This window comes from Dendrobates tinctorius, unplaced genomic scaffold, assembly GCF_039654945.1.
Source record: "Dendrobates tinctorius isolate UK_male_01 unplaced genomic scaffold, ASM3965494v1 ptg000086l, whole genome shotgun sequence".
Classification (NCBI taxonomy): domain Eukaryota; kingdom Metazoa; phylum Chordata; class Amphibia; order Anura; family Dendrobatidae; genus Dendrobates; species Dendrobates tinctorius.
Window position 1 is genome coordinate 36,526,679 of NW_027361754.1, and position 27,040 is coordinate 36,553,718.

At 43.6% G+C, this 27,040-nt stretch overlaps 1 protein-coding gene across 1 annotated transcript in view; it reads right to left on the reverse strand.

Annotated features, from left to right (window-relative positions):
• Positions 1 to 27,040, reverse strand: part of TTC12 (tetratricopeptide repeat domain 12) — a 168,561-nt gene that overhangs the window by 22,611 nt on the left and 118,910 nt on the right. Inside the window, exons 19-21 of the mRNA XM_073585303.1 lie at positions 24,496 to 24,597; positions 15,532 to 15,631; positions 6,699 to 6,924 (exon numbers count right to left, since the gene is read on the reverse strand). Of these exons, the coding sequence (XP_073441404.1) occupies positions 6,699 to 6,924; positions 15,532 to 15,631; positions 24,496 to 24,597 (428 nt within the window). The remainder of the gene's footprint in view (positions 1 to 6,698; positions 6,925 to 15,531; positions 15,632 to 24,495; positions 24,598 to 27,040) is intronic.

Genomic DNA, 27,040 nt, shown 5'->3' on the forward strand with positions numbered 1-27,040 from the left:
TTAATAAAGGAGTGGTTCTGCAGGTGGGGACCACAGACCACATGTCAGTACAAATGCTTTCTGGCTGAGGTTTTGGTCACTTTTGAATGTTGGTTGTGCTTTCACACTCGTGGTAGCATGAGACAGACTCTACAACCCACACAAGTGGCTCAGGTAGTGCAGCTCATCCAGGATGACACATCAATGCGAGCTGTGGCAAGAAGGTTTGCTGTGTCTGTCAGCATAGTGTCCAGAGGCTGGAAGTGCTACAAGGAGACCGGCCAGTAGGAGGGCAACAACCCAGGAGCAGGACGGCTACCTCAGCCTTTGTGCAAGTAGGAACAGAAGGAGCACTGCCAGAGCCCTGCAAAATGACCTCCAGCAGGCAACAATGCATGTGTCTGAACAAACGGTAAGAAACCGACTCCATGAGGATGGTCTGAGGGTCCGACATCCACAGATGGGGTTGTGCTCACAGCCCAGCACCGTGCAGGACGCTTGGCATTTGCCACAGAACACCAGGATTGGCAAATTCGCCACTGGCGCCCTGTGCTCTTCACAGATGAAAGCAGGTTCACACTGAGCACATGTGACAGACGTAACAGAGTCTGGAGATGCTGTGGAGAGCGATCTGCTGCCGGCAACATCCTTCTGCATGACCGGTTTGGCAGTGGGTCAGTAATGGTGTGGGGTGGCATTTCTTTGGAGGGCCGCACAGCCCTCTGTTATGAGCTCATTTTCTGCTCCACCAGTTGAGAGTTCTCCTTCCATTCTCCCTCTGGTGGTGAGAGGAGGTAGTGAGGTTGGTTTAAGTGGTAGTGATCTCCCACCTGATGAGAAGGATAACGATTGGATCTCTGGAGTATCAGACTGGATATAAGACAGCCGACGCCCTATCCTAGTGCTGGTGATTCAGTCTGCTTCTCAGATCTTGGACTTCAGCTCTCTTCCAGTCTTCTTAAGTTAAGTTTGTTTTTGCTAATGTTCACACTTGCGCTTGTTGGTCAATTCAGTTTTTTGTGTGGTCAGCTTGCCCCTGCTGGGGCTATGCTGAACTTCCACTCCTGTTTGTCTGTATTTGACAGTTTGCCTTTTTGTCCCTTGTTAGATTGGCCTCTTTTTGCTCTGATTCAGAATATTTCAGAGTGCTGATATAGTGGGAGAAGTCTAGTGACTTCATGGTTAATTTTGCTATCAGACGTGTTGGACATTATTTTTGGTAGGGTTTTTTGGCAGATTGCAGACAGTGGCTTTCCTTTCCTGTCCTTTCTAGTTAGTTGGGCCCCATCGTTTGCTCAGCCTATTTTCCTGCCTGTGTTTGTGTTTTCATCTTGCTTCACCGTCAATACATGTGTGGGGACTGTCTTTTCCTTTGGGGTCTGCTCTGGTGCAGTTAGTTTTCCCTTTTCTTGCTTTAGGTTTATGTAGTCCTCCGGCGGTGACGAGGCGTCTAGGAACAACGTAGGAACGCTCCACTGCTACTGTTAGTTGTGTGGTTAAGATCAGGGATCTGCAATCTGCATAGTGACCATCCTCTCTGGTTTTCTGGGACTTAGCTTTTTGTTGTTCCTCCTCGGTGACCCATTCATAACAGCCCTCCATGTGCTCGCCAGTGGTAGCCTGACTGCCATTAGGTACCGAGATGAGATTCTCAGACCACTTGTGAGACCATATGCTGGTGCGGTTGGCCCTGCATTCCTCCTAATACGGGACAAAGCCAGACCTCATGTGGCTGGAGTGTGTCAGCAGTTCCTGCAAGATGAAGGCATTGAAACTACGGACTGGCCTGCCCGTTCCCCAGACCTGAATCCGATTGAACACATCTGGGACATCATGTCTTGCTTCATCCACCACATCACGTTGCACGACAGACTGTCCAGGAGTTGGCGGATGCTTTAGTCCAGGTCTTGGAGGAGATCCCTCAGAAGACCATCCGACGCCTCATCAGGAGCATGCCCAGGCATTGTAGGTAGGTCATACAGGCATGTGGAGGCCACACACTACTGAGCATCATTTGCTTGTCTTGAGGCATTTCCACTGAAGTTGGATCAGTCTGTAATTTGATTTTCCTCTTTGATTTTGAGTATCCTTCCAAACCCAGACCGCCATGGGATATTAATTTTTATTTACATTGATCATTTTTATGTTTTCTTGTTCTCAACGCATGCCACTATGTAATGAATAAAGATTTGCAGCTGTGATATTTCATTCAGTGATATCTACTGTAGGGATTCGCTCTGGTAGGTACTGGCAGGGCTGCAGTAACGAGACAACACACAGGCTCAAAGTCTAATATCAGTGGTTTAATGTCACTTTGCAAACAGCAGGTTAACAGAAAATAAGGGAAAAACATAAATGTACTCCAGCTTGGAGAACCACTGGTGCCAGACTCACCCCTTGCACGGGACAGGCTTAACTAAGCGGCTGCCAGGTCCTGCGGCATCCACCAGGTGCCATTCCCAGGGTTGTTGAGAGTCTTGCTGCTATAGTCCTGCAGCACGGGGATCCTGTGTACAAGTTCAGGCTAAGTCCAGTCAATTTCCTGTAACATCCAGACACACACTCATCATGTGCCAAATACCAACCTCCATTACATAGCCCATAACTCCTCCCACCGGTGAGGTAGACATCACATGGGCTGATCACGTTACCATGACATCATCGCAGGTCCTGTCTTTTGGGAAAAACCCGGCCAAATATTAATCTGCTGGGAGAAATGTATCTCCCATCCAGTAAAACACACTTTACTGTACCACACTATGATGTGGTATCTTAGTGTTCCCTTTATTTTTTTTGAGTAGTGTATTAAATGGATGAAAACTTTGATGGGAGGAGGAGGAGTACTTCTTTACATTAAGACTAAGGACTAGTGATGAGCGAGTATACTCATTGCTCGTGTTTTCCAGAGCATGCTGGGATGTCCTCCTAGTATTTTGGCGTGCCTGGAGATTTAGTTTGTGTCGACACAGCTGCATGATTTGCAGCTGCTAGACAGCCTGAATACATGTAGGGATTCCCTAACAAACAAGCAACCCCCACATGTATTCAGGCTCTCCAGCAACCGCAAAACATGCAGCTGCATGGACACAAACTAAATCTCCGAGCACGCGAAAATACTTGGAGGACACCAGAGCATGCTCAGGTAAACCCGAGCAACGAGTATACTCGCTCATCACTACTAGGGACTAGTGATGAGTGAGTATACTCGTTGTTTGGGTTTTCCCGAGCATGCTCGGGTGATCTCCGAGTATTTTGGCGTGCTCGGAGATTTAGTGTTTGTCAACGCAGCAGCATGATTTGCAGCTGCTAGACAGGCTGATTACATTTGGGGATTGCCTGCTTGTTAGGAATTCCATACATGTATTCAGGCTGTCTAGCAGCTGCAAGTCATTCAGCTGCATCGACAAACATTAAATCTCCAAGCATGCCAAAATACTCAGTGTTTTTAATTAACTATTAGAACGCAATACCGACCATGTTCTTAGTAACTAGAGCCTAACCCGGACACTTCTCTTTTTTTTTTTTTTTTTAAAAAACCTATGTTTTGTTCTGTCTTTTTTGTAGTTTGATCCATCAATACTCAGTGTTTTCTAGCATTTAATGCTTGTGAGTTTATTGTCTTGATTCTACAGGTAAATATATATATATATATATATATATATATATACAGTGGGGCAAAAAAGTATTTAGTCAGTCAGCAATAGTGCAAGTTCCACCACTTAAAAAGATGAGAGGCGTCTGTAATTTACATCATAGGTAGACCTCAACTATGGGAGACAAACTGAGAAAAAAAAATCCAGAAAATCACATTGTCTGTTTTTTTTTTCATTTTATTTGCATATTATGGTGGAAAATAAGTATTTGGTCAGAAACAAAATTTCATCTCAATACTTTGTGATATATCCTTTGTTGGCAATGACAGAGGTCAAACGTTTTCTGTAAGTCTTCACAAGGTTGCCACACACTGTTGTTGGTATGTTGGCCCATTCCTCCATGCAGATCTCCTCTAGAGTAGTGATGTTTTTGGCTTTTCGCTTGGCAACACGGACTTTCAACTCCCTCCAAAGGTTTTCTATAGGGTTGAGATCTGGAGACTGGCTAGGCCACTCCAGGACCTTGAAATGCTTCTTACGAAGCCACTCCTTCGTTGCCCTGGCAGTGTGCTTTGGATCATTGTCATGTTGAAAGACCCAGCAACGTTTCATCATCAATGCCCTTGCTGATGGAAGGAGGTTTGCACTCAAAATCTCACAATACATGGCCCCATTCATTCTTTCATGTACCCGGATCAGTCGTCCTGGCCCCTTTGCAGAGAAACAGCCCCAAAGCATGATGTTTCCACCACCATGCTTTACAGTAGGTATGGTGTTTGATGGATGCAACTCAGTATTCTTTTTCCTCCAAACACGACAAGTTGTGTTTCTACCAAACAGTTCCAGTTTGGTTTCATCAGACCATAGGACATTCTCCCAAAACTCCTCTGGATCATTCAAATGCTCTCTAGCAAACTTCAGACAGGCCCGGACATGTACAGGCTTAAGCAGTGGGACACGTCTGGCACTGCAGGATCTGAGTCCATGGTGGCATAGTGTGTTACTTATGGTAGGCCTTGTTACATTGGTCCCAGCTCTCTGCAGTTCATTCACTAGGTCCCCCCGCGTGGTTCTGGGATTTTTGCTCACCGTTCTTGTGATCATTCTGACCCCACGGAGTGGGATTTTGCGTGGAGCACCAGATCGAGGGAGATTATCAGTGGTCTTGTATGTCTTCCATTTTCTAATTATTGCTCCCACAGTTGATTTCTTCACTCCAAGCTGGTTGGCTATTGCAGATTCAGTCTTCCCAGCCTGGTGCAGGGCTACAATTTTGTTTCTGGTGTCCTTTGACAGCTCTTTGGTCTTCACCATAGTGGAGTTTGGAGTCAGACTGTTTGAGGGTGTGCACAGGTGTCTTTTTATACTGATAACAAGTTTAAACAGGTGCCGTTACTACAGGTAATGAGTGGAGGAAAGAGGAGACTCTTAAAGAAGAAGTTACAGGTCTGTGAGAGCCAGAAATCTTGATTGCTTGTTTCTGACCAAATACTTATTTTCCACCATAATATGCAAATAAAAGGAAAAAAAAACAGACAATGTGATTTTCTGGATTTTTTTTTCTCAGTTTGTCTCCCATAGTTGAGGTCTACCTATGATGTAAATTACAGACGCCTCTCATCTTTTTAAGTGGTGGAACTTGCACTATTGCTGACTGACTAAATACTTTTTTGCCCCACTGTATATATATATATTTTTATTCTCCATTGATTCACAGCGCGAGTATCATTTTGTTTAAATTGTTTATTTTCACCCCTGGCGGTGTGGGGGTTTCTTACTCGCTGCTGAATCAACCGTGCACACTAGCGCCGTTGGTATATTATATATTTTATCTTTACTAAAACTAGTTTTTTTTTGTTTTCTATTTATTTTTTTCTTCAATGTGTGGCGCCTCCAGGAGTATGGTCGCCACAATGGCATTGCCTTCTTCCAGGGAGGGTGATGTCATGCTTGGACGCAATGAAGGGTCTCTCTAGCAGTTAATCATTTTCATGCAACACAGTTCCCACTACAGGCCAACAGAGGGAGCTCTGAACCAGAATTGGGGGAGGAGTGCTCTCTGAGGACCAGGAGGGGAAATTATGGAGTTAGTGTGAGGAGGGCCACGTGTGTAGACGTGTGGAGAGAAGCTGGAGGTTGAGCTGAGGAAAGAGAGCTCCCTCCCGGTGATAGCGCATGATCTGGAGCCTGGTCTCCACGGTTGTATGGATACTGAAGGTCCTGCAACAGAAACCAGAGGAATAGGAAGCTGTAAATGCTCTATTCCCAACTAAGACTCGGAGGCACAACAGCGACGGGTGAGCCAAGAGAGATAGAGGGCTACAGCTGTCTGCCATACGAGGTAGTTCTAAGAGAAGATAAGAAGGAGGAACTTCAGTGTAACTCTGTACTGTATGTACCTCAAGCCAGCGCTAGGAAGGAGACTACACAACCCATCTGATAGAGAGATCCCTGATTTGCTTCCAGGCTAGCCTGCTCCTGTGCCATCTGTAACCAGGACCCTGGACTGCGTTTGCCAAGTAAAGGTAAAGAAACTGCAACTTGTTGTGTCCTTGTCTCCTTCCTGCAACATCCTCAGCACTGCTACATCTCTGTGCCAAACACTGCACCCTCTTCCTAAACATTCATCTACACTGCCCTGGGACTATAGTCCTGCCTGTGGGGGGCTACACCATCCTTGCTGCACCACACCATTTGTCCCAGAGGATCTGTCTGCAGCGTTGGCTTAACATCTTCATTGCCGATCACCACAGAAGGCGTCACGAATCACTTATAAACTTTATTCCCAACTCAACCCCTTTTACATGGGTGCCCAGGGCCACGGACCGGGTCAGCGCTGCTGTGACATTCCCATCTGAGAGACCGGCCCGGCACCGAGTACCCCACAGCCCTGGGAGGGCGACCCAAATGCATTTTAAATAATGAAATGATCAGTATCAGAAAAAAACTTAATTCTTGTCTCAATATTTTATTAAGTTATTAGGTGGAATATTTTGAACCCAAAAAATAAATAATGCACATAGTACCAGCATGATCTGGTGATGAGTAAAGTGGTCACTTCAGGAACATGTTTGCCATAGGATTCCTACTTCAGGATCTGATGGTCTTTTTAGATGAGACACTTACCTTGGCTCTGCAGAACAGAGTTTCCCTAGTGCTATGGCAGCATTTTGTTGCACAGAGGGTTTCTTGGAGGCTCCGCCAGCATGGTTCAAAAGTAATTTCAGGATATCCGTTTGCAACAAGGTCGAGGCTGCTCCAGGAAGATCAAAGCAATTACCCAAACACAAAGCAGTGTTCCCAACTGTGACCTCATCTTCGGAACATAGTATGGTCACCAGGGTGCTAAAGCCTAAAAAAAATTATGTATGGGTTATTACAGAAGTCGGATATTTTAATTCACACTGTCAATAAAAGTCCATCTTGGATTCATCTTTTGTAAGTAAAATGCTACTTAAGTCATTCAGTCTTTGACTGGTCTGACTGATTGGAAACTCTCGAAAAATGTTATGTGATTTACGTCAATTGTTCTATAATTATTTTGAATGGTCTGAGTGTCTTTATTGAGTGTAATAATATTGTAAGTTATGGGATTTACTCCAATTTCCGGAGTTAAGAAGGATTTTTTTCACTATGAAAAAGAAAATTGGCCCATCAATATAAGTCGCTAACAAACCTCAGCCTTCCATTTAGAAAACACAAATCATCCATGTAGTACATGGTTCATCATTCACAAGAATGGCTGCATTTCCGATTAAATTCATCCTTCATGTGGCCATTCAAAGGTAGAGCCAACAGCATCTTCCCCAGGCACGATCAGCCATTTTCCACCATGGCTTTAAAATGAAAAAAAGGTCATCATAATTCGACAATTGAGATGATCAATTCTTCTGAGATTCGAATTCGGCAGATTGATCAATTTTTGCCAGGAAATTCGATTCACCTCCAAGCTGTTCAATGCAAATTGAATGTTCCTTATTATGCTCTAGCATCTCTCCAGACCACAGTGCATAATAAATGTACAGTGTGAGAAAAATGTAATAACCATTTCAACGCTCTACTATCCTGCTGCCAGCATCATAGCCCACCATTGGGTCTCTTCTTCCTGGCTTTCTCTATTGTGTGACATCTTCTGGGCCTTCTTCACTCTATGGTGGGCATTTTACTCCAAATAGGTCTCTGCCATTGCTGTAATTGCTGTGATGTACCAACGGACGTCGTCTGAGGTCCTGGCAAGGTCTTGGATAATGTTGAGATGCCATGATGTACACCACACTGACATCAAAGACCTATGTGACCCCAGAAGCCCCATCACAGAGAGAAGGCCAAACAAGATGTCACATAATGAGATAAGCTAGGAAGATGTGGCAGGACAGGTGAGTAGTGAGGGGAAAGGAAGGTTTAAAAAAAAAATCCTTTCCCAACACTTTACAATTCATCAAAAAGTTGGATGCCATTTGGTGAATTTTCACAAAATGAATTGAAAAAAAAATTGTATTAAGGAGAATCTGATTAAAAAAAATTAATACAATTCACCTCGAGCAAATTTGCTCATATCTATCAGGCAATCCTTTAGAGATACTACAGGCCAAAAGAATCAGTACCAAAGTTTTTCTCTCCTTATCTGGAATGAGCTGTGAATTCTGACCTCTATCCCTAACTTGTAAAAGCATAAAATGCAATTGCTTATCCAGCCCTTATCTTTTATATTGGCTGTGATTGCCCCCATGATTGCCCATGTTAGACCATGTAATGTGATAGCGGCAGAACATTATGGAGAATGTTGCCTAGAGGCATTGTCATTATTAGGTCGCTCTGTGACACTATAGCAGTGTGTGAAATGTCATTGGTCTTTTTTTTTTGGCTTATGCTCACGAATCAAATCACATCCTGTTCACATTTGTGGGGGCCTGCAAATTTCAGGAAATTCAACTCGAATTTTATTTGCCATGATGGCTGATATGATCATCCCTACATGGCCTCATGCAATAGATCGATTTTCTCAAATGAGTGCTATTCGTGGTTTTGATGGATAGTGCTCATACCTATGATATTTTATGGGACTGTGCACATGTTCAATTTTTTCCCTGGATCGAGTGGTCAGTGGAAAAAAAATGGAGACATTATCTGAGTGTGGGATCAAAATGGGCAATTCCAATCTACAGGTCTGATTTTAATGGACTCACAGTATGGAAAAAGGGAAACTTTGCTTTCTCACACCTGAGAAAAAGTGATGCCAGAGTTTGAGAAAAATCTGATCAACGTCTGATCAAAGTCTGATCAGACTTAATAGACCGTTTTTCTCGAATGTTGAGAAACAATGGTGTGACTCTACCCTTATTAAGACAATTTTACTTCTGAAACATCTAATTTGAATCAATGCATCCAAGGGACATTTGTTCTTTCTTTTTATCTTTTTCTAACATTGTATTTCTCAATAAGTTACAATTAAAAGCATAAACTTCTACCATCTTACCAGCCTTCACTTCACTTATCTACAGTTGTTCTCAAAAGTTTACATACCAATACCATACCAATTTTTGCTTTCTTGGCCTTTTTTCAGAGAATATGAATGATAACACCAAAACTTTATCTCCACTCATGGTTAGTGGTTGGTTGAAGCCATTTATTGTCAAACTACTGTGTTTTCTCTTTTTAAATCATAATGACAACCCAAAACATCCAAATGACCCTGATCAAAAGTTCACATACCCTGTTAAATATGGCCTGATAACATGCACAGAAGTTTACACAAATGGGTTTGAATGGCTACTAAAGGTAACATTCTCACCTGTGACCTGTTTGCTTGTAATCAGTGTGTGAGCATAAAAGCTGAGTGAGTTTCTGGGATCCAGACAAACTCTTGCATCTTTCATCCAACCACTGAAGTTTCTGGATTGTGAGTCATGGGTAAAGCAAAAGAATTGTCAGCGGATCTACGGGAAAAGGTAGTTGAACTGTATAAAACAGGGAAGGGATACAAAAAGATATCCAAGGAATTGATAATGCCAGTCAGCGGCGTTCAAACTGTGATTAACAAATGGAAAATCAGGGGCTCTGAAAAAACAAAACCACTGTCAGGTAGACCAACAAAAATATTATCCACAACTGCCCAGAAAATTGTTTGGGATGCAAAGAAAAACCCACAAATAACATCAGTTAAATTACAGGACACTCTGAAAACTAGCGGTGTGGCTCTTTCAAGATGCACAATAAGGAGGCCTTTGAAGAAAAATGGGCTGCATGACCGAGTTGCCTGAAGAAAGCCATTACTGCACAAATGCTACAAAGTGTCTCGCCTACAATACACAAAACAGCAAACAGAAAAGCCTCAAAACTTCTGGAACAAGGTAATTTGGAGTGATGAGACCAAAATTGAACTTTTTGGCCACAACCATAAACGTTAACCAGGGATTGAAGCTTGAAGATGACCATTTGCATATTCCAGGTGCCTTCTGGGAAAAGCGAGGTCTCCCTCAGCAAGAAGATCGTTGGGTACAGCCGGGACCAGATGCTTGGAAAGCATCGCCAAACCGCGTGCCTAACGGCCTCTAGGACATTATTGCAAGAAAGCTTGTCTGATTGGGTAGATTACACAAGAAGGAAAACACACAGCAGATTACACAAGAAGGTTACACACACTATATTACACGAGAAGGCAGATACACAGCAAGTCAGCAGGATCTAGGAGCAACATAGCAGATGTGACAACATACATGATGAGCTGCAACATGTGCTACTTGCTCTCAGATCGACCAGAAGAAGAATCCAACTTCACCTGCCAGAAGAGTAGACTACTGGCACTTTTCCAAGAAAAGGTGCGGGGTCTGGAATAAAGAATTGCAACTTTGAAACTCAAAGAAAATGAAGACTTCATAGACAGATCACAAGCATCTCTACTGGTCACAGAAGGTGAAGAAAGTGTCAGAGAACCTCCACCAGCAGATGAGTGGAAGCATGTGACCAAAAGAAGCAAGAAAACCATGGAGCCATCACCAACCACACAACTGAGAAACTGATACCAAGGCCTTGTGGAGGACGAAGATGGCACGCCTAAAGATGAGGCACAACTAGCAAGCAAAACAGAAAAGAGCACAAAGCAACACCCAGAAGTGACAACAAAAAGTACTGCCAAGAAGCAAAGAAAAGTTGTAATGGTGGGAGACTCACTACTGAGAGTCACAGAAGCAGCCATCTGTAGACTGGACATAGCCGTGTGAAGATCAAGGATGTGACCGATAGGATACCAAAGCTCATCAGTTCCAAGGATGTCCACCCATTGTTCTAATACATGTTGGCACCAATGAAACGGCAAGGAAGAACCTACCAACACTCTGCAAGGACTTTGAAGAGTTGAGGAAGAAAGTAAAGGAACTGGATGCACAGGTAGTTTTTTCCTCTATTCTTCCAGTAGACGGACAAGGCACCAGGAGATGGAAAAGGATCCTTGATGTGAAGAACTGGCTAAGATGATGGTGCTGTCAACAAGGATTTGGATTCCAGGACCACGGTGTGAATTACCTGTATGATGGACTCCTTGCCAGAGATGGACTACACCTTAACAAACCTGGGAAACACACATTCACCAGAAGACTCGCAACACTCATCAGGAGGGCATTAAACTAGAAGAAGGGAAGGGAAGAAAAACATTAGACTTGAACATGAAGCCAGAAAATATACTGATAAAGGATATGAGGTGCGGCAAAGAAGACCCAAGATGACATACTCAAAAGGGAGGTAAGAGAATTTCAAAACAATCCACAGGGAGGAGATTGGAACAAAACAAAATCCTCTAAACTGCATGCTTGCAAACGTCAGAAGCCTGACAAGCAAGATGGAATAAATAAAAGCAGAAATATCTATAGGTAACTATGACATAGTGGAAATAACCAAGACATGGTTAGATGAAAGCTATGACTGGGCAGTTACAGGGTTACAGTCTGTTTAGAACGGATCATAAAAATCGGAGAGGAGGAGGGGTTTGTCTTTATGTAAAGTCTTGTCTAAACTCCACTTTAAGGGAGGATACTAGCGAAGGGAATGAGGATGTCGAGTCCATATGGGTTGAAATACATGCAGGGAAAAATAGTAACAAAATTCTCATTGGGGTCTGTTACAAACCCCCAAATATAACAGAAATCATGGAAAGTCTACTACTAAGGCAGATAGATGAAGCTGCAACCCATAATGAGGTCCATGTTAAGGGGGACTTTAACTACCCGGATATTAACTGTAAAACAGAGACCTGCGAAACCCATAAAGGCAACAGGTTTCTGCTAATAACCAAGAAAAATTATCTTTCACAATTGGTGCAAGATGAGACAAAGACAACCCTATATTAAGGGTCACCAATCTAACCCAAGAAGAGATGCGAAACTGGCTGAATAAAATTTGAAATAGATAAATCACTGGGTCCAGATGGCATACACCCATGAGTACTAAGAGAACTAAGTAATGTAATAGACAAGCCATTATTTCTTTTATTTAGGGACTCTATAGTGACGGGGTCTGTTCCACAGGACTGGCTCATAGCAAATATGGTACCAATATTTAAAAAGGGCTCTATAAGTGAACCGACAAATTATAGGCCAGTAACTTTGTTCTGACATACTTTTTGTTTGTTCCCTAGTGGCTCTATGAATAAGACCTGGGACGGGTCGAAACATTGGTGTTTTCAGTCGCTTTTTGTCTTGCTCCCATTATTTGGTTCATAAAATATTTTTGGTGTACAATAAATACTCACCTTTTTTCAAGCAATCAATTTGAGTGTGCGGTGAAAATTATCTGGTTATATACCAAGGAATGTGACAATCACAAGAGGGCATTCTCTTCGTCTGGAAGAGAGAAGATTTTGCCACCAACATAGAAGAGGATTCTTTACTCTTAGAGCAGTGAGAATCTTCAATTCCTTGCCTGAGGAGGTGGTGATGGCGAACTCAGATGAGGGGTCCGAGAGAGGCCTGGATGTCTTCCTGGAGCGTAACAATATTGTATCTTACAGTTATTAGGTTCTTTAGAGGGACGTAGATCTGGGGATTTATTCTGACGGAATATAAACTGAACTGTATGGACAAATGTCTTTTTTTGGCCTTACTAACTATGTTGCTATGTTACTATGTTACATTTGGAGAAAGGTTAACAAGGCCTATGATGAAATGAACACCATTCCAACTGTAAAGCATGGAAGTGGTTCGCTGATGTTTTGGGGATGTGTGAGCTACAAAGTAAAACTTGGCCAAAGTTGAAGGAAAGATGAATGCAGCATGTTTTCAGCAAATATTGGAAACAAATTTGCAATCATCAGCCCGGAAGCTGTGCAAAGCACAAGTCCAAATCGACCTGTCATTGGCTACAGCAGAATAAAGTGAAGGTTCTCGAGTAGTCTTCTTAGTCTCCTGACCTCAATATCATTGAGTCACTCTGGGGAGATCTCAAGTGCAAAGTTCATGCTAGACAGCCCAGGAATTTAAAGGAACTGGAGGCTTTTTGCCAAAAAGAGAGGGCAGCTTTACCATCTGAGAAAATAAAGAACCTCATCCACAACTACCACAAAAGACTTCAAGCTGTCATTGATGTTAGAGGGGGTAATATACAGTATTAAGAAATGGGGTATGGGAACTTTTGATCAGGGTCATTTGGATGTTTTGGGTTGTCATTATGATTTAAAAAGAGAAAACACAGTAGTTTGACAATAAATGGCCACTAACCATGAGTGGAGAAAAAGTTTTGGTGTTATTATTCATATTCTCTGAATAAAAGGCCAAGAAAGCAAAAATTCTGCCCTGGTGTGTAAACTTTTGAGCACAACTGTATATGTAGACAGACTTCGATAGTCAAGATAAATCTTCCCATGACGCATGGCTAGACAAATTATGGATTTCCAGTTGCTACGCAATCCTAAGATGTGGGGCAAACTGGTGATAATGGTATCTCTAAACACATAGGCACGGTCAACTGACAGAACATGCTGGGAAACATAATTCAAAACACATTGGGGGACACGGGTCTCCTACCAAGCTCTATTCAAACAATATAGTAGCTGTTATCTTACACATTACATCTGTCTTTCATCATCTTTCACTAAGCCTTCATCGTCAACCAACTGGAAAGTATGTGTGTGCTGACCTAGCAGGGGGAAGTTTGCAAAGTGTCAACAAAAAGTGACCATTATTACCAGTAACCGAATAAAGAAACCGGAACTTCTGCAGTTCTACTCTATCGATAGATAACTAAGGAGAAGACTAAACTCCCAACCAGCCACGCTCATGTTCAATATTTAATTAGGAAGTCTAGTTGTATTCAATCTCTTAGAATTACTTCTAATTGGAAGTAAATTATATTAGGGTCAGACAGATGAGAGATAATGTCTGCTTCAGCAATAGGTTTCGTAGATTTATATATCTTTGAGGGACAAGTATACTGAGGTATTGATATGGTCAAACACTGGACATTTATAAGATAGTGTAAGAGCACTATATGGGTCACTGAACTCTATTCGAAGGGTCTTTTATAGAAAAAGTTACAGGCTAGATGTTGATGGCATGTATTTCTAGTATGTGCTATTAAAGGGTTGTTTAATCATTTAAAAAATGGCCATATGTCACTAAATATTATAACAACTCACCCACTGGATTCATTTAACAAAAGTGCCTATTTTCCTAATAACCTCTTTGAAACCACAGCTTGTTGCAGGGGTTATGTGATCCTACAGCGGTGGTTGCTCATGTGTGCCACAGCCTGCTACTTCTTCTATGCTATTTGACTGGGAGTCTCAGGATCAAGATGGTCATGCCATTGGTGCAACCTGAGCAGACACACTGAGGCACAAGAGGTAAGCAGGCCACTTTTCACTTGCAACGCAGGTGGAATTGTGCATTATAATGAGTTATTGGGCTGCAAAGAGCACCAGATATTGTGCTTACATAGGGGCCTCGTCTATTTGCGTCCACCCCTGCTTAGCATAATATCTTAAATGCATGCACAGAAGCCTCAGCTTGTGTACAGGACTTTCCTTCTCCATACTTGTCTACTTGATGGGTTCTGGGCACACACAGTAGCCAAAATCCAGTTCTCTAGACACCTTTAGGGCAGCGGTTGCTTGCGTGAACTGTCAATCAAGTAGGAGCACCCACCTAGTAAACAAGAATTCAACAAGTAGGGCAGCGAGTTGCTCCTGAAACGCCATATTAGGAATAATCTTTAATGCTCAATTATCTGGGGTTTGACCACTATGACACCCGCTGAATGGTAGAACAAAGTGTCAACAGTTTTCAAAAACCATCATGCTACTTCGTCTAAATTTGCTTTCTCAGGAGGCTTCATTATCATGCCATTATAGGTAATGACCGGTTTTGCAGCATTTGTGATAAAACAAAACCACCGGGAGACTAGAACTTCTGCCAATTCATTCTCATAATCTCTGATGATCACACGAGTCGGACCCCTAACGATCAAAGAAGTATAGAATATCCTCGCAATACATCATCAGTGACTGTTATGATAAAATGAACCATCACATCATCATCGAACGTGATCGGCAAAATACACATTTTATTCTCTGTCTTGAGTCTTTGTAATGTGAATCTCACTCAAGAGTCGTTCTCCCATACTGATTACTGTATTTTTGATAAATGACAGCTAATGATTACTGCACCCCTAAACTACTTATCTCCTATGCTGTCAAAATGAAACCTTAATTTAGGCAATTTTCATGCAGCTCTCTAACAACACATTTCATATATACAGTGTAGCATTGTATATTGCAGAGCTTATGGTATAAAATTGCAGTCATGGCTTCCACAGGTGCTACCTTGGGGCTTCTAGACTTGGGGGCTTTGGACCTGGATGACTAGAGCTATATCATGGGTGCACATGTATTATAAATGTTTAAAACAAATGTCCAATAAATGTAATTACCTTCATGGTTGGTAAGATTGTTTATTTTGCAGATTACACTTACTTTTATCATACTTTAAAACTTCCCTCTTCGCTTGGGTTTCCTCTTTGGTACATACAGCAAGAACCTTCACTGCATGTAGTGACATTTTATTTCCTCCTGTCTAAGTAGAGGAACCAAAAATGTAAGTAGAAACAAAGTAAAATCAGATTGTCCAGTGAGTAACATTGTGTTTTTCCCTTCACCCTAGTAAATCAATTGTCCCTCTTTTGGATTATATGGACAACATGACTTGAGCCAGAATGGCTTCCACTCTACTGAACCTGGCATGTTCATGCACTACATATTTGGCTCAAAAGTAATGCTTAATCTCCTCTGTAGCAGGCAATGCAGTGGAAATTTTGTAGCCAGACCCAACTTAGAATGATGATTACAGCATATGACTGTGCCACATCTATTCTCAATGACAAAACCCAATTTAGGCAAAACCATGATAAGTGCAAATGGCTTAGCTGTTGGTCATCTGAATACCATCTTTAGAGTCATTCTAATGGTCTAGCTGCCGCTGTTCTCCTGAATCTGGTGTTTTTGTTCCTGCATCTCTTATTCCTATTTTTAGCTGGGGTGGAGTGCTCCTCATATCTTCACTATGTCTGACCAGGGGCCTCAGCAGTATGCAATCATGTGCATGTGCAGTAGGTCTTGTTCCGTCCAGCTGTCCATAAATGTCTACTATATGACAAGCCCAGGGCATGTGCAGTCACCAAGATCCTGTTCTGGAAACTTCTGGTTACATGCAACATCGAGAGAGAGAGCAACATCAGGTCAGTGATGATGCTCCTGGCTAAACTAGAAGTCAAGATGGAGTAGCCACCAACTGGGAAGTCAGCAAGCCTGGCAGTAGGATGCACTTGAAAAGCAATAACCCTTTACTGCCCAATTACTGTCACTGTCTTGAGTAATACTCCCGCTTCGCTAACAAAGCTAGATTTACAGACAAGGAAGTGGTGGCCGTATCTTAGGAACGGAGTGACGTAGGGCAAAAAGAAAAAATGATGCCAGATTCAGGAGAACAGCAGCCTTTATATCAGTTAAAAAAATTCATATTTATAGCAAGTGACTTGTCTTCCTTACACTTAAAGAGGTTGTCCAGTGTTAGAAAACATAACTGCCTTTTTTCCAGAAATAGCGCCTCCCCTAAGCTTGGGCTGTGCAAGGAAGCTCATGTTGGCTCTACTAAAGTGACTGAAGCTGAACTACAATAACATGCAGTACCCAGAAAGGTGCTATTTCTGATAGAAAGCAGCCGTACTACTCTGAGCTTGGAAAAGCATGGAATCAGATCCTGTTGAGAAAAACCCTTCTAAAAAAAGCTTTTGTAATGGTGTCCTGACTAAATAGGATGGGAGCTGTAATTGTAATATGTTCATGTGTCTGAAGCTTTTGGGAGAAGATCTCCATATAATGGAGCCATAGGGTTTGCCTAGGATTTCCTAGTACAGAAATATAGGGATATGCGTGCCTCTATATAGACTCTGCTGTAGGCATAAATCCTTAGGGATCATGCACACAAACATACGATGGTTGAGTTTTGAATGGAGCCATTAGAAGGCTTTCATAAAGATACACAGGGCCTTAACTGTTCTACCATACCAGGGCATATATACTGTAAAAAAACTATGGAATGTTTCAGTGACCACTGTATGTACAGTATATCTGTGCAGGGGCAGAAGTATCATTGGTGCAATAAGGGCCCAAAAGGTAAGGGGGCCACTACCACCTCCAAAACAGATGAAATTGTGTATTATGATGACCTATTAGACTGCAAATGACCCATAGATTGTTCTTGCACAGGGGCCTCTTCTGTCCATGTCCACCAATGTGTCTGGAGGTGTTATATTTATACATGAGGTCCTCAATGGAGCCAGCATAATATACTATCAGGCTAGAAGACCTCCATACACTGCTGTATAGCCACCATGTCTACATGAGCACCTAAATGTTGGTTCTCAAATAAAAAAATCCCACCGCAAATCTGGAATAAAGTCTATATAAATAATTAAGACATTGCACGTATTACAGATAGCTACAGTACTTTTCACCTTAAGAAAAATTGTCCTGAAATATTAATCTTCAGACGTTTATTAAATAATGAGTTGAAAAGAGGAGAAGATTTCCCATTACACATTTCTGCCGTGTTCTGGTGAAAAATACAACCTATAATAATGTTGTTTCTAATACATGTATTTATGAGCTGAAGATTTAGCTATGGGCGCATGCATTGCTCTCCCTTCGACGGTACTTGGCTTTGGAGAGCTACATTTTTCTACCTGGATTTGCAGGCTGAGGCACTAGTAATTGCACTTATGGAAAGGGGTTGCGTTCCTCTCCAAGAATGAAATTCTGCAACGTGATCAGTATAATGAGATAATAAGACTTATGTTTCTAAAGCTAATTCCGTCCTACAGAGAGTTTTATTTCTGTGCCTCTAATGGAAACATTTTGTATCTTGTATTTGTACTTCCTCCAGGCTCCTAAATGGGTTGACATTGACTTATAGGGAAACTATCTCCTATCAGTGGCACAAGATAACCAGTATGGGTTGACATTGACTTATAGGGAAGCTACCTCCTATCAGTGGCACAAGATAACCAGAATGGGTTGACATTGACTTATAGGGAAGCTACCTCCTATCAGTGGCACAAGATAACCAGCTTTCTTCTGGAGGATAACTTATTTGAAGACTTGGTGTGAATCAATTCTCACGACCCATTCCATCGGCCATGACAGTTGTCTGTGGCGGCTGCACAAGAGGCGGAGAACGGCCTCCTGCCTGTTAGCTTACGTGGTTCTTCTTTTGATTATCCAGCAGGGCGTGATATCATATGTGTGTCACGCCAAAACTATGCCCTCTCCCCAGACCGGATAAACATAGGAGAGCCAGGGATGACGACAAGACAATGGCGGTACTCCTGCTCCTGTGCAGTGGATACAGACCAAGGTCATGGCCAAAGGAAGGGGACATGTGAATCAGTGTGCACCAATGAAGCATTACCGGACCTATAAGTCTTCTTGTACATGTTGGACTGTCTCCATAAGAATAAACAGTAGCCACATGCACCAATTACTAAAGATACAAAACCCTGCACTAGACTTGGGCAAAAAATTTCACAGGACTCCAGTCCAGTGGCCACATCGGTAATCTGTGGCCACCGGACCAAAAAGTTAAACACCTCTTCCTACCTATCGGCATCTCCCATGCGAAGTCATTGTTGCAGCATAATGCAATATTCCGCTACTCTTCTGTGCACCTTTACCATTCTGATAGTTGCTGCAGAGCCTCCTCTCTTATATGTACAGTACTACAGCCATGACTTCTTGGCCATATGCAGCATTGGTATGACTGCCTAGGCAGGCGGCATAGAAAATAATATAACTGTGAACTGTACAGTAGTTGATGGTAATTTTAGTCTTTGTTCAGTACTTCTTGGATTCTATTTTCTCATAGCCAGTATAGACTTCAGGCACAGCAAAGTAGAGAACAATGGAGGAATACCAGCAATGGCATCATTGGAGGACAGTTGAACATACGTGATATTCTTCATTCAAGGAGCTGACAGGAAGAAGCTCAGCTCTTTCCATTAGCCCCACAGACATTGAATGAAGGATGCGTGCTCAACCACCGCTGTGTAAGGGGTGAAGAGGAAGAACAGCCTAAAAGAGGTTACCTTTCCTGCTCCGTATCTGGAACCACCTAGCCAGACAGCAGGGATGCCGGGGGGATGACATTAGGGCCTGGACCAACTGAACCATGTGACCGTGGGGGCTGTGACATGAGAGGATAGGTGCTAGACAGGAAGTTATGCAGGGAAAGGGCGCGAAAGCAGAGCGCACCAGACACAGAGCAGAGCACGCCAGAGGCAGAGCAGAGCACGCGGGAAAGAGGCCAGGCTGCAGCACCACACTCCAAGAGAACGAGAACCCCCTGTCCAGAGACAGAGACCGAAGGACGAGGTGTATAGAGTGCCATATGTGAGTACATGGACCTGGTAGCCTCCATGACTAGAGGAAACATCCCACCTGACAGTGCAGAGACAGTGACCCGAGAGCACAGTCCCGGAGACCGCAGTGACAAGCTGGGGCCCTTGAGTGTGGCAGAGAGACTTCCCAGTGTGTGCAGCATCGTTCCTGTGGAGAGACAGTCAGGGTATCATACAGAGACTGAAAGCATCGGAGACTCAGGTTTGCAGAGTCTCCCTGCTCCAGGCTTTAACCCCTGAGGTCCCAACTTCATTTGGAGAAGAGACTCTAGAGACTGCAAGCGCCGCTGTTGTCGGTGCCAACATGGGAGTAGACCCCTTCAATCAAACTTTCCCCGGACAGATAAGTTCTATTTTTCTGAGTTTAACCATTTCAACGCCTGCATAACTGTATTATTGCTCTCTTCAGTTCCATTGTGTTGCTTTACTGTATTACACTGTCCCATTTAACCCCCTTCTGCTCCTCCCTGCGTGGAGAGAAAATCCTTGTAAATAAACCTTTAACTCTTGGTCTGTCTCGGATCCATGGCAACATCCTCAGTACCTGCAGTTTATTACAAGTCTTGTAAACTACCGGCTGGGTGGTAGTCATGTCAGCACAAACTGTTGTGAATTCTCTCTCTGGCTTCCCTCTGGTGATTACTGAAGATAGTGGAGCTGGTCAGATTGAGAGTTTTCTTTCTGGCTCCCTCTGGTGGTTACTGGAGGTAGTGGAGCTGATGTGATTGACAGAGGCTTGCCGCCTGATAATAAGGAAGACGATTGGAGATCTGGGGTTTCTGATTGGGATTTAAGACAGCTGACTCCCTCTATCCCCTCTGGTGATTTTCATCCTGTGCCTCGTGAGGTCTGATGTCTACTAATCTTTCCCTGCATGTTCAGCTAAGTGGTTCATTTGCTATTCTGTTTGCATTTGATCTGGTTTTGTTTATCTCTGCTTTGTGCGGGTCAGCTAGCTCCGGCTGGGGCTGTGCTGAATCACCGGCCATACGTTACTGCATGTGCCAGTTTGTTTTGTCCCCTTTTATATTGGTCTCTTTTTGCTTTGCTTTCAGAATATACCAGAGTGCTGATATAGTGTGTGCGAAATCGTGTGACTTCAGTGTTTTTGTGCATCAGACGTGTTGGACTTTTTGCAGGGTTTTTTGAGTGATTGCAGACAGTGTCTTTCCTTTCCTGTCCTGTCTAGTCAGTGTGGACCCCATCGTTTGCTCAGTCGATTTTTCTGCCTGCGTTTGTGTTTTCATCTTGTCTCACCGACAATATATGTTTGGGGGCTATCTATTCCTTTTGGGTCTGCTCCGGGGCAGTTTAGATATCCCCTTTCTTTAGGATTAGTTAGCTCTCCGGCTGTGCCGAGGCACCTAGGATCATCGTAGCTTCGCTCCACGACTACTGCTAGTTGTGTGGACAGGATCAGGGGTCTGCATCCGCTTAATTACCAACCTCTCTGGTTTTCTGTGGCTTAGCCTGGGCCTGCTATCCTACTCGGTGACCCATTCATAACAACAATCCATACTCGCTGTGCTGCCAGCTACTTCTTCCCTGCTGTATCTCCCGTTCTTCCTTCCACTCACAAGACAGGAGGCAGAGTCCAAAGCAACTTTAAACATAACATATCAAACTCTCTTTATTTTACAAGGAAACTCCACACAGGGAGAGTAATTATGTCCATTTTCTTAATATGAGGAAGAAATCTGCAACAGCAATGTCCACACGTCTTTAGTATGACAACGCACGTGTCCATATAAAAAACTTCTTACAAAAAGGTGCCCCCCCTTCCTTTGAAGGGAGCACAACGTATTTACACGCTCCAAATCGACATCTCGAAACAGTCCATCTTTCCAGATGTAGTCCTGCTATCCAGCAGAAGGGGCGCAACAGGCGCAACAAAAAAAACACAATTTTCAACAGGTCCTGTGAACCGTCTTCAGCTCTGTTCTAGAGCATAGCAGGGTTCCCTTACCTTGAGGGGTCACGGAACAGTCCCTGAAATATGCAAGTGGCACTTGAAGGGAAAAGCAAGGTAAGTTCAGTGGCGTGCATCCTGGCGGTTTTTCCACTTGATGCCTCAGGACGCTCCCATCCCTGTCAGTTATACTTTCGCCCTTGGCATTGTGTGGTGACCCCTGAGTGTGTTAGTGCTGTGTTCTGGTTACTTGATTCTCTGTGTATGACTTGGTCTGTTCCCTGGATATCGCTTTGGATTCTGCCTGGTACCTCCTATGTCTGTTTGGCTTTGATCTCTGCTTGGCCCTGATTATCTGCTCTGTCTCCTCCCTGGTACTGTACTGATATCTTGTGTATGACCTTTTGCTTTGTCTAACCTCCCGTCTGTTTATCCCTCCTGTACCTCGCTGGTCTGTACTGTGCATGACTTCTGCTTTGCCATAATCTGAGCTCTCTGGCTTCTCTGAAGCTAAGCCCCGCCCCCTTGTAGTCACATGACCATTCACATGACCATAGGTCCTGTGCAAGCTTGCTCATTTTCAGTGTCCGCAGGTCCCGTGCCTCTTTACTGTCCAGCACTGACTGGACCCTGACACTATTAGCTTGAAGCACGCTTTGTCACCTCTGCTGCCCTGCTCCCCAGGTAACTCTTAGCACTGCTTCTGTACTCAGGACACGCGCACTGGCTCTATGAGCAAGTGTAGTGCGGTGTCTCTGACAACGGGCACCATGATCTGTCCGAGATCTTCCCTCAGGGTAAGTGCCAGGTGCTCCTGCATATCTTCCCAACTGCGAGTGGGGCGTCTGGATTCTTCTTCCCACCGCCACCACCATTCCATTCACCTATACCTCTGCAGCCACACCGATACATCATGTCCGACATCCCGTGCCTTACTGACGCCGGACAGCTGCACTCAGTACTTTCTGCAGCGCCACTCCCGCTCCAAGGTAGGGCCCTTTTCGGCCTCCCCACCCATTTTCGTGCATTAGGTGGGGAAGGGTGAACATTCATCTGTACATACCACTCCCTCCAGGGGCGGACCCGACATTGATGACAGCTCACGTTTGGCGCCATCCAGATGCTGTCATGCCCACAAAGCACACCTTGTAGAGAGGGACAGTCCTTCTTGGCGCCACAGCTCTCCATCTTGGTGGTCGCCATCTTGGGATCCACAAAGTCGCTCTCCAGTTCTTCTTTAGTCAAATCCGGTGTAATAGTCACGTCCAGTATTATTTGTTCATTGTCACAATCTTCAACCTATGGGTCACTGTAATCTCTTCCACTTTATCTTCTTTCTTCTCCTCCTCTGCGGTTTCACCGCCATATGGGGCAGTGAGATCCTGCCGACTACGCCACTTGTAAACTACCGGTCGGGTGGTAGTCATATCAGCACAATCCATACTCACTGTGCTGCCATCTGCTTCTTCCCTGCTGTGCCCCTGTTCTTCCTTCCACTCACAAGACAGGAGGCAGAGTCCAAAGCAACTTTAAACATAATGGACTTATTCTCTACAGGACACAGCACATCCATAACATTTCCAGCACACTTGTCACAGTACCAGCACTGCATTATCTTCATCTTTCCCTAACTTCTTCTACTTCACTGGAATAGGCCACAAAGATATAATGGAATGAGCAGCCCGGTGAAAACGGCACTTCGATATATCTCCCTGGAACCGACTTCAGACCAGACTCGGAAATATAATCTACTAGGTCGTCCACTCCTTTTTGGTTATCCTGCCCGCGCACTCGCTGTGGCCCACTCTACTACTTTTATTCCCAAACTACTTCTGTAACTTCTTCACTACGTTGCTGTGGATACCATGCACTTGACTCTTCTCTTCTTCCTTTATAGTTTCACTCCTTTCAATGGATGGCTGGGATTCTACTTGTAAACATTGTGTGATAGCTAAGCAGCTCAGGCCCCAAGGCCACCTGAGCACACCAGGGGTCTACTCCCATCTGACTATGTCCAGGAAATCTGTCTAGCTTATTCCCCAGCTACCACTCCTACAATTAACCTCTAAGTGCCCTACAACTAAACCTTTCTATGCAGTGTAGTCAGTGCCCCTATCTAATGGCCTTTTCCCTAACTGCACTGTCCCTAGCTTACATATAGCAATAAACATTATATGCAGCTTACATATAATACAAACATACATAAATACGACACATTCAAATATGGCAATTATGTACATGTAAATAGTAGCATCAACATTTAAAGGGTTAGGCCCTGACCCTCTTACAGCTGCACTCAAACTCCTCTTCACTTTGGTCACGTAGTGAGGAGGAACAGGGAACTCAGGACTCCTAGTGATCAGAGGTGGTTCATTTGGTGGGACCCCCAGTGATCAGGCATGTGTTTCCACACCATTTACTCATAACCATAGTCTTCTACATAGCATATGAGCTGAGATCGGTCAGCATGCAGCGGTGATGGGTTTTCTATGTAATTGAACATTCATTAAGCAATAACATTGCCCCAATATTTCAGACAGCAGGAGAATTCGCTTAACCTGGGACACAGTGATGCCCCCAGAAAACAGTCCCTCAGAAGTAAGAATGTATTCCCCTGCTGCCAGTATGGATTTCTGTAAGTAAACTGTCATTTACATTTAAGGTTATAGCCTGTTCAGTTATTCAATAAAAGCCATTAGTTCTTAGACTGATCTGCTGGAGGCGATGGGGAAGACACACTGTACCATTACTCTATAACAGTCTACCAACAGCAATGACAGGTGGCATCCCGATGTGCCCACCTCATATGACACCACACTCCTAGCAGCTTGCCTCATTAAGCAATTATCAGTGTGACAGAGAACTGTTTCCAGAGCTAAACTCAACGTGAAATACATCCAATTATCTACAATTTACCCATATCATAGGAGATCCCCCATCATTCCCTACAGCTTCCTTGCAATGGATGGCATATTAGTCAGGTGATTAAAGATATCACACCTATCCCCAATATTCGTGGTGACAGTACGATTCCATCATCCCAACATCGTACTTCCCATCAGTGATAATTAGACTTACCTTAAGCAATTTGATGAGCTTTTTAATAATGCCTTCTTTGATTGACAGTTCTACTGCTGCACTGCATTGTGGCAGAACCCTGCTAAGAATACCCACTGTTCTCTGTAGGAAGATGATAAAATGAGAACGTATTATTATTTTGTTTAATTTCTTTATTTATTTTTTTATTAACAATAAAATAACTTTTATAATAATAATAATAATAAAACGTTTAGAATAATAGTAGTAATAACATAACATTAATAATAATAATACTATAACTTTAACAATAATTTAAATAATAGTATATGTTATATTATATTATTAATAGCAAAGGTGATTAAATTATATTATTTCTATTAATAAATCACAGTTGTTATTAATAAAATAATAACTTTATAAAATAATAATAACAATATATAAATTACAACATATTATTAATAAAAATATTGATAATACAACTTTATAAATAGTAAAAATTAATAATGTAAATTATATATTATATAACATTATTATCTCTATATATAAAACTGAATGTGTGCGTGTGTGTGTGTATCACCAACCAATCAATCACGAAGCATCTTTCATTTCAACAGAACTGTTCAAAAGAAGCTGAGCTATGATTGGTTGCTATGAGCAAGTTTTCCCACTTGACAACACCTCAGCAGACACTGACATGGTGGGAGAAATCTTGCATCCCTGGGAACATAAGCTCCCCAGCCATTGTCTGCCCCCCAAAAAGGAGCGCAGAGCACATGACAGAAATTAATCCCCCCCTCCTGTGCCCATATACACATCACACATCCTCCATCATATAGGCACATCTTCCCTCTTAAAGGGATCATTGGTATGGAAGTCAGAGCAAATCCATCCAGGGCTTTGTTTTGACCCCAGACCTCTCTTAAAGGGAACTCCGGTATGGAAGTTAGGACCGTTCCACTCAGCTCTGTGGTTCTGACCCCAGTTTCTCTTAAAGGGATCATTGGTATGGAATTTAGGGCAAATCCAGTCTGCGCTTTGGTACTGACCCCAGGCCTTTCTTAAAGGGATCTCCGGTATGGAAGTCAGGGCAATTGCCTTCAAATGCTCTGGTACTGACCCCAGACTCTCTTAAAGGGATCTCCTGTATGGAAGTTAGGGCAAATCCCTCAGTGCTCTGATTCTGACCCCAGGGTTCTATTAAAGCAGTGTTTCTCAACTCCAGTCCTCAAGACCCACCAACAGGTCAAGTTTTCAGGATATCCTTAGCATTGCACAGGTGATTTCAACACATGCTCAAGCATTAATTCCATCACCTGTGCAATACTAAGGAAATCCTGAAAACATGGGTCTTGAGGACTGGAGTTGAGAAACACTGTATTAAAGGGATTATTGGTATGGAAGTCAGGGCAAATCCACTCAGCACTCTGGTTCTGACGCCAGGTCTCTCTTAAAGGGATCCCCGGTATGGAAGTTAGGGGAATTCCACTCAGCGCTTTGGTACTGACCCCAGGCCTCTCTTAAAGGGATCCCGGTATGGAAGTTAGGGCTATTCCACTCAGCGTTCTGGTTCTGACCCCAGGCTCTCTTAAAGGGATCCCCAGTATGGAAGTCAGAGCAATTGCCTTCAAATGCTCTGGTACTGACCCCAGGCTCTCTTAAAGGGATCTCCTGTATGGAAGTTATGGTAAATCCCTCAGCGCTCTGATTCTCACCCCAGGCTTCTATTAAAGGGATCATTGGTATGGAAGTCAGGGCAAATCCACTCAGCGCTCTGGTTCTGACACCAGGCCTCTCTTAAAGGGATCCATGGTATGGAAGTTACGACCGTTCCATTTATCACTCTGGTTCAGACCCCAGGCTGACGGGACGATGTGGGATATTAGAGGTAGTAGTCCGGTGGCTCTGGCTGACGGGATAATGTGGAATATTAGGGGTAGTAGTCCGGTGGCTCTGGCTGACAGGATGTGGGATATTAGGGGTAGTAGTCCGGTGGCTCTGGCTGACGGGACGATGTGGGATATTAGGAGTAGTAGTCCAGTGGCTCTGGCTGATGGGACGATGTGGGATATTACGGTGTCAGGAACACCGCACTGCACTTGCTCACTGAGCCAATTCGCGTGTCCTGAGTAAGACAACCTGTGCTCAGAGATACCTGTGGAGCGGGCAGCAGCAGAGAAGATGCGTGCTTCAGACCCACAGGACCTGAAGCATGTGACTGCTGGGGGCGTGGCCTAAACTCCCGAGAGTTAGGAGCTGCAGGAAAACTCTTAGAATGGTAACTACGGAACAAAGTTACTAATAGGCATAGACAGGGAAATAAACCAGATCAGGCCGGGGTCAAAGCACGAGATAGCATGATAATTACCAAAGGGCAAGACAGAATGGATAGTCAAGACGTAGCAAAGAAGTCTGAAACCAGAGAAGCAGATATACAGTACAGAATCAACAGGCAAACTCACAACGGGGGACAGAACTGGATCAGAACCATATAAGCAAGCTATACGACAACGAACAGGCACACATGGGTCACAACACTCGGCCAAAGGCAAAAGTATAACTGACAGGGATTGGAGTATCTCAGGGC